This window comes from Pygocentrus nattereri, chromosome 10, assembly GCF_015220715.1.
Source record: "Pygocentrus nattereri isolate fPygNat1 chromosome 10, fPygNat1.pri, whole genome shotgun sequence".
In the NCBI taxonomy this organism is placed as follows: Eukaryota; Metazoa; Chordata; class Actinopteri; order Characiformes; family Serrasalmidae; genus Pygocentrus; species Pygocentrus nattereri.
In genome coordinates, this window is record NC_051220.1 from 29160042 (window position 1) to 29172159 (window position 12118).

At 38.2% G+C, this 12118-nt stretch overlaps 1 protein-coding gene across 4 annotated transcripts; it reads left to right on the forward strand.

The window, feature by feature from the left end:
- Window positions 1-1021: 1021 nt before the first annotated feature.
- Window positions 1022-10841, forward strand: LOC108428711 (tudor domain-containing 6). 4 transcript variants are annotated; one of them, XM_017699936.1, is made up of 5 exons: window positions 1246-1385; window positions 1493-1573; window positions 1986-8048; window positions 8651-8722; window positions 10591-10841. In XM_017699936.1, the coding sequence occupies exons 3-4, from the start codon at window positions 2048-2050 to the stop codon at window positions 8698-8700; spliced, it is 6051 nt and encodes a 2016-aa protein (XP_017555425.1). In that variant the 5' UTR covers window positions 1246-1385; window positions 1493-1573; window positions 1986-2047; the 3' UTR covers window positions 8701-8722; window positions 10591-10841. The 4 variants fall into 4 exon arrangements, with proteins under 4 accessions (XP_017555423.1, XP_017555426.1, XP_017555425.1 ...); XM_017699934.1 differs by lacking the exons at window positions 1246-1385; window positions 1493-1573 and adding an exon at window positions 1022-1158; XM_017699937.1 differs by lacking the exons at window positions 1246-1385; window positions 1493-1573 and adding an exon at window positions 1022-1158 and having other exon boundaries at window positions 8654-8722.
- The last annotated feature ends 1277 nt before the right edge of the window (window positions 10842-12118 follow it).

Here is a 12118-nt window from a genome sequence, read left to right on the forward strand (position 1 = left end):
AATTGTGTAATTTAATAACGTTAATGTTAATTAATTAATGTTAATGTTTTTGTCATTTGTATTTCTATGCTGTTTTGAAGATGTATGTACTAAAAAAAACATTTTCAGTTTTATTTCACTGCTGTTATATATTTTTAATGTTTTGTTTCTGGTTCCTGACGGGTAGAATAAACATTTGGACAATAGAAATGCAATGAGAAATTGGGTGCACTGCAGTCAAAAATGACTGGCAGGTATCTCACCCTATGGCCACACCCACTGTTGGTTTTATTTTATTATTATTTATGTTTTTATCTATTTATTTACTGGTGGGGAATTAACACACAGTTTACAGAGTTTACAAAGTTTTGAAAATACAAGCACATATGAAAGCAACTGCAAAACAAATTATATTGCATAAGGAAAAGACTAATTTAAAATTAATTTAAAAAAGAAAGTGAAAAGGTGAGCATAAATATGAAAAGCACATTCATGGGATACATACAAAAATGCTCATAATATTTAAAAAATTTAATATTTTTGGTAATATTAATTTTACGAGATGTAAGTACAAAATTAATTTCTACTGGCAAAATGTTACGTTTAGAAGCAGCTTTGCTGCCTTTGCTCTAGTGAATGTGGCATTTGGTGATAAAAAGTAATCACACAGATATGTGTGCTTCTGGGAAGCAAGACATTTTGCATGTCTTCATTGTCTTTACTAAAAAACCCTTAACGAATGACATTTATAAGAGTGTTTCAATCAAAAGTATGCAGCTGAGAATATAAATACTTCTTTTAAAATGTTTTTGAGAAATAACCTGTTTTTGTGTTCAAACTATTCCAGAAAATTGCTGTGTGAGGCGAGAAGTGCATGTAACACATTAAAAGCGGCTGCTCCTGAAATGTTTTAAAATTATTTTACACATTATTTCGAAGGATGACTGCAGTTCTAACACGTTAACAAAAATAAAAACTTCAGACTCGAGTCTATTAAAATGGTGGACTGTGCCGTTTTTATCCGCAGTCACGTGGTTGTAACGATACAGCGACGTAATCGGTCACGTGTTTGTGGCAAATCGTTTCTGATGGTAACGCTGCATACTCGACAGAGAACCAGTGAAAGAGGCCAACTGGGGTCGGAGTGAATCGTTATGATGAGGTTACAGGAACGCACAGGTGAGTGAAATGACGCATTGAGTTAAACTACGATGTTGCTTAAAAACGCTAACAAGAGCGGTGCTGCACAGTCCTGGAGAAAGTCAAGCTTATAATTAACTGTTACCACACGACAGCACATCTGACGCCAAAGCTAAACAGGCCACAGCACATAACTCTTTAGTGGTGTACAAGAGGGAGGAAGTCGTTCGTTATGCTGTTATTTAAGACCTTAACAGCCTGAAAATGTGAGAAATTTTCAGAATTTTTTTTGTCTTTTATTATCTGATACTCTTTAGGCCTATTTGTATGATTTTATTATTTGTTTGTTTTATTGTGTTTTTTTTTTTAAAAGGGACATTTGGCTATTTTGTCCCACAACATGGCCCAGTATACAGATGGGTCCTCAGCCCAGATCTGGTCCAAACAATATAAAGTGAGTAGAAATAATGATTGTGGCACAGGTCTGGCAATGACTACATTGTTGGCCCACAATACTCATGCCAGAATTGGACCACAAATAAATGCTAAATAATAATAATAATAATAATAATAATAAATGGCATTTGTATTTCATCTGTAGTCAACCAATGCTCACACATGAAACCCATAATCGGCCCAGAACTGCCTGCTGTCTGGGTAGTTATGCAATAACAATAACACTCTTGAATACCCTATCTCAGAAATGGCCAGGAATGTGTGACTCCTTCCTCATTTTTTTATTCTAGAAACTTGAAGGTTATGGGCATAACCAGACCAGAAAATAGCCTGTCAATATAATCTGTCATGAAATGGTCCATTGTTTTTGCAAAATTCACAAAATACACCCCTTTTGTTCCCTTTTAAAGGCCCCTCCTAGATTGTCCCGGGTTGTGCTCTTGGATGTAGGGACCTCCTGTTTTTGTTCAAGATGTGTTCACGTCATGTGCTGCCAACAGTAGGATCAAATGTCACTGTCCACATTACAAGGGTTAACTTGCAACCCCACTGTGCCTTTGTGGAATTTGGTGGTAATTTCAACCATGGACAATTGACGAGGGAAATATATCAGCAAATGAGAAAGGAAATTCAAATCTACAAAGAGCAAAATTATTGTTTTGAAGGCAGCCCAGGTGATGTATGTCTTGTCGAAGAAGAAAAAATCTGGCATCGAGCAAGGATACTCTCAAGATGTGCAGATGAATACCTTGTTTTACTAATTGATGTTGGTAGAACACTTTGGGCATCGAAGAGGTTTTTGGCATGGGGTCAGAGCAGCTTTTTCAACCTACCACCCATGATGGAGCTTTTTATCATGGCCAGCGTCTCACCACTGTCTCTTGAAAATAGATGGTCTCCAACTGCCTCCGAGTTTCTCAAGTCTTTGTCTGGCAAAACTGTCTGTGGTTGTGTTCAAGATGTGATGATGCCTTACAGAATAATCATTCTTGATATTCCAACTGTATTCAAGCAAATGCAAGAATTTGGATTTGCTAAAAAGATACCATCTGAAGAGTTTCAAATTCTTGTGATGAATTCTCTGCATTCACAGAAAGAGAGTGTTTCTTGTGCAAGGCCTCATCCTGCCTTGACAAATTTTCAAACAGAGCATGCTAATGACCTTGAAAAGGTCAATCAGTACTTGTACCCAGAATTGTTGCCAGGAACCATTGAGGCAGTGGAAGTCACACAAGTAATTAATCCGTTGTGCATTTTCTGCAAACTACATGTCTTCTCACATGAACTGAAGAAGCTAAGTGAGCAGATTCAGGAATACTGCGAAAGCAACTCTGCTGCTGTAATGTCAAGGCCATCTGATGGATCTCCTTGTGCCACTAAAGGAAGTGATGGCAAATGGTATCGATCCATTCTACAGCAAAATGTTGGGTTTGATTTTGCCAAGGTGTTTCATGTTGATTATGGAATCGCAGATTTTGTCAAAATGGGAGACATCAGACCGCTGTCTGTGAAATTCTTCAGACTACCTGTTGTTACATATAAATGCTCTCTATATGGTATAAAAGACAAAGGCTTTGGCTGGACAACAGCTCAGATTGAGCATCTGAAATCAGTTTTGCTGAATCAAATCTTTGTTGGGAAATTTGAGTACCAAAATTTGTCTGGTGGTATTTACTATGTGACACTCCATGGAAATGACCATGTGAACATTAACAACAGTTTTGCTGCCCAGGAGAACTGTCTTTTAGCTCCTGATAGAGCTTGGTTTGACTCCCCTTCTGAGATTCAAAGCCAAGAAACTCACAAAAATTTTCATGAGCATAGATATGCAACTCCAGTTCATTCCCTCGGCTCTTGTATTGTTCCACATGACTTGTTGCCTCCTGAGAATTCCAAGGTGTATGGACTTCCTAGGACTGAATTGAGTACTACAGGAGACAGTCCTGCAGAAAGGATTTACAGAAGTCTGCCAACTGACCTTTATCCATGCAATGTGGAATCTGTACTTGATGAACATTTGTTTACAGTTGGAACTGTCATTGAGGTTAATGTGTCACATGTGGAAAATGACCAGAGATTTTGGTGTCAAATGGCTGGCAGTCTGTCAGGTCTCAAGATGCTAATGGAAGATATCCAAAGATGTTATTCGTGCAGTCAGTTCCAGCTGTCCACAGGATCAAGGATCTGTGTGGCACATCATCCAGATGATGGGATGTGGTATCGAGCACAGATTGTAAACCACTATCTGACCCCTCATGCTGATGTGCGCCTTATTGATTATGGACAACTGTTGAAAGTGCCGTTGCAACGTTTGCGTCCTATTGAGCCACAATTTCTAAAGTTGAAATGCCAAGCTTTCCAGTGCAGCCTATCCAACAAGATGCATTCTGGAAGTTGTGAAGGTACAGCTCTAAGTGATAGTGGATTGTCAGACTCCTTTGACTTTATTTCCCCAGTGTCCTTCTGCAAGGTCTCTTTAAAATGCACTGTAAATGCAATTATGTATGACTCCCAAGGTGCAGTGCTCAATATAGTGGATGTTGAATCTCTAGCTCCAAATTTGTGCACTGCATTTGTTCCAAAAGAAGCAAATATCTCAGCAGTGGAATCTCTTGAATCACCCTGTGTTCTGGATGATGTACATGCTATCTCAATTCACAGTATCAATGTAGGAGCAGAAGAACAGGTTTGGATAACCTGCGTGAAAGGTGTGAACCACTTCTGTGGTCAAATTAAACAAAATACTGACCTGGTTGCAAAACTGAACAAAGGCATTCAGCAGTATTGTGCTGTGGCAGAGCAAACCAGATATTCGTTTTCCCCAGAAATGATGTGTGTGGCAAGATATAATGATGGCCAGTGGTACAGAGGTCAAATCAAAGCTGTAAAACCAAACATCATTGTGCATTTTGTAGATTATGGTGATGTCCTAGCTTTAGATGAATCTGATGTTTTACCTTTTCCTGCTGAGCAATGTGCATACATGTCTATCCCCTTTCAGGCTGTCCAGTTCAGACTTTTCAATGTAACATTACAAGAATCCTCAGAGCTTAACACCTGGTTTGAAAATCATGCCATTGACTGTACGTTTACTGCCACTGTAATGGGGAAAAGTCGTACTGGAAAGTTATCAGTGGAACTGCATGATGGCCAAACAAACATAAATTTGAAAGTGAAAGAGAAATGGAAAGAAATCCAAAAAAAGGAACATAACCCCAAAAGAGTAGCAAACAAGATGTCACCTAAATTCACAGAACCTTTGTGGAGAAGAGACCATTCTAACTCCAGACTTGAAGCACTCCAGGATTGTAGAAACACATGGAAATCAGCTGATCCAAGTAGTTTTACGGGCAAGGAAGTTGAAAAAGTGCAGTGTACTGATTTTGCAACTGGGCCCTTCATATCTCAGAAAGCAGAGAAACAAACAGATCTTGACAAACCTGTGGTTTCCATTTGTTCAAAACTGAAAGACCTGCCATCAAGAATTATTGAAGCAGGATTTGTCTCAGAAGTGTATGTTTCCCACTGCATTAGCCCATCAAGCTTTTTTGTTCAGCTTGCAAGTGAAGAGAGTGAAATATGCTCTCTTGTGGATGAACTGAATTGCTCAAAGTTTTGTGAATCACTGGTTGATTTTAACCAGTTTTTGCCAGGTCACTTGATAAAGGCAGCGTTCCCTTATGATGGCGCTTGGTACAGGGCAGTTGTCAAAAACAAACTCAACGATTGCACAATTCATGTGGAATTCTTTGACTATGGAAATGAAACAAACCTCTCAGTTTTGAACGTGCGACAGCTAGGCTTGCAATTTCTCAAATACCCCAGATATAGTATTCACTGTTGTCTTACTGTAGGTGATGGTGAAGGAAAAAGAGAGTGGACAACAGAGCAGGCAGAACTGTTTAAAAAAGCCACTGTTACAAATGGTGAGAAAAAACTGCTTTGCACCTTTATCAAAGAAAAAGCATCTGTTTGGCAGGTTAGCATCAAAGATCAAGGTGTGATGCTGGCTGAGTCATTATTAGACATGGAATACGCTGTTAAAAGTTCTTGTGATACGCCGATGACTGTCAACTCTGGAGATGTCTGTCCAGGCATATACAAAAAACCAGAGGTTTCCGTAGGCCAGAGAATAGAGGCGTATGCTTCATCCATTGCAGGGCCAAATTACTTCTGGTGCCAGTATGCAGCCTTTGAAAAACTTGACCAAATATCTGTGATCGCTCAAGAAAGTGGAAATTCTGCACCAACACATCTTATTCAGTTACATCATTTGAGCCCAGGAGATTCATGCTTGGCTCTTTTCCCAGATGACAACATGTGGTACCGTGCACAAGTTATTAATAAATGTGAGAGCTCAGTCTCTGTGCTTTTCATAGATTATGGAAATGAGAGTGAAGTTCACCCAACATCAGTCAAAGCAGTACCTATTAGCCTACTGGAAGCCCCACCTCAAGCATTTCTTTGTCAGTTGGAAGGATTCAAACCCACAGATGGATATTGGAATGATACTGCTGCTGGTAGATTCAGTGCACTTGTGGCGGATAAGCTTCTGACCGTTAGTGTTCAAAATGTTGATATTACCTCCGATGTCTCTAACTGTCCTCAGTACAATGTCCAAGTTGAGTGCAGCATGGGCCTTATAAATGGCCTCATGAAAGATTACTGGATTGGCTGCACCACTGAAGTCTGTGGACAAATCACTAAAGAAGTTTCTCTGAAACCTATGGTAATGAGTCTGAGTGGTTCTGGTCCATCAACACAGTGTTTTCCTAAAGTTACAGACCTCCCCCCTACAGCCATTGGACAAGATTTTGTTTCAGAAGTTTATGTTTCACACATTAATAACCCCTCCAGTTTTTTTGTTCAGTTAGCAAAAGATGAAAACGATCTAATTTCTCTAACAGAAGAGCTAAATTCCACCTTTTTGTCAGTCAGTGACCAAATTGAGACAAATTCTGTTTCACATGGCAGTTTAGTGAAAGCTGTTTTTCCTGATGATGACTCCTGGTATCGTGCGGTCATCAAAGGTACTAATGAGAAGGATGTTCATATAGAATTCGTGGACTTTGGAAATGAGGCGACTGTTCCTGTCATAAATGTGTGCAAGCTTGATGAGCAATTTTTGAAGTTTCCAAGGTTCAGCATCCATTGCTGTCTTAATGCAGACGATCATGTCAGTATTCAGTTGGGAACAGAGCAAGGAACATCTCCACTGATTAATGTATCTGGGAAGGATGGTGAAAAGAGACTGTTTTGTAAGTTTATCAAGGAGCTCAGAACTGTTTGGGAAGTCAAAATTGCTGATGAGAAAAGTGCATTAGATGGTTCATGTAAAGATCTTCCTCTTGAAAAATGGGAGGATTTGGATATTAGTAGACTAGAGAATGCCTCTCCAAAGCAAGTGCTCTCTGAAGTAATACAGATAGAGACTACAGATGTCTTCTCATTGCCATTCAAGAGACCAGTGATTTCTGTAGGACAGACAGTAGAGGTATATGCTTCATACATAGCTGGACCAGATTACTTCTGGTGCCAGCATGCAAATTCTGAGGAACTTGGCAAAATCTCTGTGATTGCTCAAGAAACTGGAAACTCTGCACAAACCGATCTTCTTCAGATAGAACGTTTGTGCCCAGGAGACACTTGCATAGCTCGCTTCACTGATGAGATGTGGTACCGTGCACAGGTTATTAAAAAATCTCCAAATACCTTTTATGTGCTTTTTGTGGATTTTGGAAATGAGTTTGAAGTTGAAGTGGACTCTATGAAGCCTTTGCCTCTCAGTCTGCTGGAAAGTCCACTTCAAGCATTTCTGTGTCAGCTGGAAGGATTCAGCCTCTCAGATGGGTCCTGGAATGATAACGCTACAGACAAATTCTGTGAGCTTATAGTGGATAAGCCCCTGAAAGTGACAGTTAAAAAGCTTCACAATGTTCTGGACAGTCCTTCTCCTTCACATCATGTCAAAGTCCACTCAAAGGAATGTGTTGTAAATGAGCAGATGAAAAGTTTTTGGAGTGCTTGTACGCGTGCTTTTGAAACGAACTCTCAAAATCCTCGCTTGATTGCCAACTCTGTACAATTACTTTCAAATGGCCAGTCTGCTCCTGGGAATAGAGTTGATGTAATACCTGATAATTCTCTAGAAAACATCAGGACAAGTGACATGAAGCCTCAGTGTAATTCACCTTTTGAAAATGAAGAAACCTTTAAGCAAAATGATGAATTGCATGAAGAGCCTGTTAAAAATGAAGTTAAGGTGGAGGAAAGACACGCCAGTGCTACAGATCTTGATGCTGTCAGTGGTGATGCACCATGCCTTACATTGGAAAATGTTTCAGAAAGCAAGGAAGAATTTAGTGGAACTGGTGACAAGTGTTACCAGACCAGTCAACTGACAAACGATGGACCTGACCAAGAAGGGGTCAAAGAAATAAATTCAACTGTGCCAGCTACACAGGCTGATTTAGGTGGGTATTTGCAACTTAATTCTTTGACTTTTTTTTAAATAAGGGGTGGGCAATATGGCAAAAATATGATGTTGTGATACATGAAGGCATTTTCACAGTTTGAACAAACAAGAATAACTAGTAATGTATTAAAAACTATGAATACAATTATTTTTAGCCAACATTTTACACATTGCACCACACTAAATCCAATTAAACAGGACTAAGTTTTCTCTTTTTGTAATGAAAAATTACAGTTGGTAAGTTGGTTAAGTACTGACAATGTTCAGGAAATCATATTATGATGTGATTTATCACAAAAGAAAAGTCACATTGCTCACCCCTATTTGAAAGTATGGATTGTGTGTATTTCATTGCAGAAAATAGTAAATTAAAATGTCTTTGGACTAAATGTTTACTGTTTGTTACTGTCTTTAATCTAAAGTGGGTGTGTGTTTTGTAACATAAACCACTACAAGTAGAAAAAAATTGTGTTGTAGAAATCCAAGTGTTGACCACAGTTAGGGATGGTAGTTGGAAATTCCTTAGCATTTATTTAGTTTTGCTGTGAAAAATTTAGTGGATGCCCTGCTTTTTATTAATTATTTCTTTTCATTAATTAGTAGGCTACAAACCAGAACTGGATGAGTTTTTCCAATGGAGGGACTGGTAGCTCTTTGCTGTTAAAGTTGCAGGTAAGATAAACAGGGTTTGAAACAACCTATGCATTACATACAAATGAAAGGCCACTTCTATTACAGTATGGCATTAATTAAATAGCCTGTCTGTTGTGAAAAACTCCTACGTGTACCCCTGCATTTTACAGCTTACCAGTGTTGAGATATCTGCCCAAGTCAAAGGTCTTTACAAAATCCAGGACTGCTAAGTTGATCTGGATCTAATCACTACTAGGTATGATGTTAGGTGGCTGGTCAGTTAAATCTGTGGTTCAGGTAACTAATTCAGTGAATACAGTGAATACAAAATACAGGATGGATTTAGGAGCTAGATTACTGCCTAAAATCAACGTCATCTGTTTGATAGTCAGAAAAAATAAACACTCCCAGTACGCTAGTGCTTGTTTGCCTGCTGTGTGCATATAAAAAGCTCTTAAAGTATTTCCTTTTGAATTAGAATTGATTATTTAGTATTTATTTTCACAGTAGTTGTAGTCTATTCACTGTTAGTACAATGTAAATAAAATGAAATGTGCAATTTGGTCAAAAATCTTGTACCAGACAGCATAACCTTGCAATTATCCATGTATTTTCTTTGCCAGCTCATTCTTACTCAATTAGCGTATCATACACAAATAGGACATTGAAAGTATGTTTAAAATCTTAATATAGACTTTTAATTATTGTGGTTTTGCTCTTTCCTGTTGAAATAAATTAAAAAATGGCCTCCTGGTGAAGTCAGAGTTCTTTGACTTTCAGTATGAATTACTGGATGGAGGGACGTTTAGATTTTTTTTTTCCCCCACCCCTTGGAGATCAGCCCATGGCCAGGGACTTTGGCATCTATTAAAAGTGTGTTTATTTTTATGTTTTTGGGTTTATTAAAAGTTTAAATGAATTGTGTTTTGCATGGCATTTTACTGAATAGCTGTATATGAGGTTAAAGTGGTTGAAGAGTGCTAATTTTTAATGAGAAGTGTTTCAGGTGGACAAATAAGGTTTGTTATGCTTTGGATTGTGACCTGTTCTGTTTTTTCTCTAATGCTTTCCATTACTGTCACTTTGTTAGCTTTTCTGTTTTTGGAGCTTGCCAATGGTTTGCCTCTTGTGATGAACCGTCTAAACCATCTGTATTGATTCCTTTGTGATTTTAAACATATGTGCCTACATTCTGGAGAGTTCATTTGTTCAGTAGTAAAAATTTATATTCTTGATTTAATGTGTGTCTGGCAGTCCTTCCACTTTGCTATTCTGTGGCCTGTTTCCAAGCTTGCCAGTGTTTTCTTGCTTCTTAAAACATGCCAAATAAGTTACTCCGACAGAAGAAGTTGTGGCCATGTCTGATTAATACTTGAATTCCAATTTCAACCTCATATTCTGCTTTACTGACAGCTACATTGCTGTGGTCCTCATGTTGAGAGGCAACATAATCTGTTTAGCAAATCATAGAATCAACTCTGAACTTGTAACACAAAAATACACAACCTTTCAAGAAATAGCCAAATTTTGCTCACTTAAAAAAAAGGGTTATAATTTAAATATGCTTGGAATGACCGAGGCATACATACCTTCAAGTCACTGATGTATAACATATAATTTTGTTTTATAATTATAATAATGTTTTGTTTTTGTCTTTGTACTGTAGAACAGAGCCACACCAACCAAAACTGTTTTTCTTGCATTTAAGTTAGCATTTAATGTTATTTGTCATGTTGTGTAATATGTCTATATTATATAGACACAGTTCATGAGTTTGTATCTTTTTGTGTTTTCATCCATTAATGTTCTCTCACTCTAGTTGCATGCTTTAGTATATGCATCATAGCTAGCCAGCTCCATACATGTATGTACGGAGAATTCTTATCATTGGCTATTTCTACGTGCAGATACTTCACCTGGACGTTGGATATTGGGTGTATACATAATGAGCATCGACAGCATCACCATGGAGCACTTATACTCAGTGTATCAGATCTTGCAGTAGTTATGCACTGTGTTATGATCACTGTTTTCATGTGAATTGTGATATACCACTGTTCTCTTGCAGCCCTGTACTGTTTGGATTGTTACTTTCCTTGTCATTGCATCTGTTTTTATGTATTTAGTATTGACACTAAATAAAAGACATCTGCAGCAATATTAGTTGTGATTGGCTTTTGTTGTAAAACCTGAATCAATCATACTTTATTTCTATGATGCACCCTGTCCAGAATAGAAACAGTAAACAGCAACTTGTCAACAAGTGGTTAAAATAGTTTGTGTATCTTATGTGAGATCATGATGGAGTATTTTTTTTTTTTTTTTTTTTTTTTTTTTTTTTTTGCATTATAGGTCAGGGGTGTCCAGTATTTTCTGCAATGGGCTGGTGTGGCTGCAGGTTTTCATTCCACACAAGCTGCAGCACATCTTATTCCACTTGTTTGATCAGCTGGTCTCCATTTGACAACTGCTCAGATGAAAACATGCAGCCACGCAGCCCCTTTTCAGGCAAGACTGGACACCCCTGTTCATGGTTTTTTATTGACAGTATTTTTAAAATTTACTGAGGCGCTTAATACCGTTTGAGAAAAGGTGCGCTGTTGTGCTTTTGCTCAACCGCTAATCTGAAAGCTGTGACTACTGACGCTCAACAGGACTTGAACAGAATATTATTAGTTGTTTGTTATGTAATATTAGTTAATATAAAATTACAGTAGTAAATACAACCCAGTTTGAATTCTATAATCTCGTGCGGAAATTTAAATTAGCTAAGCGTTAAAGACCCGTTCAGGGTCTTAGTTAGTGTTAGTGTATTGTTATGGAATAGACCAGGAGTGTCAAACTCAACCACAAAATGAGCCATATTAAAATGTCCGTGAGCCAGAGAACATCTGTATTTCGTTTCATTTTTGCAAAATAAGCGCTTGAAGACCTTACAATTGCACGAAATATTCAAAACAGAAATGTTTTCAGGAGGAACCTCTTTTTAACCTTTTAAATCTTTTTTTTTTTTGCTTGAACTACACACTTAGCATCCTTTCTTTGCTGCAAGTTAATTCTTGGGCTCAGTTTTTTGAGCTGCTGAACTAACGTGAACCGTTTGTATCAGCTGAACCTCATTTAGTTGTTTGGTGATGTGACTGGTTTGGAACTGTGTAGAGTTGAGCTGTAACCGCTGTTCCATGGATTGTTGTTGGGGAAGGGTTGTCGAAGCGCACATTACGGTGCAGTGCATGCTGGAGAATGTAGTGCAGCGCGTTGTGAACGGATTTTACATTAAAATACGTTTGCGGGCCTGATTAATGTTTCATACATGGGCATTAGACGAACTGCCTATGAAATCAGCCAATTGTAGAGCAGGAGGCGGGATTAGTCTGAATACAGGTGGGAAAAAATGCCCACCGTGTGTTAAGTTAGCGCGTACAGTTTCCATGG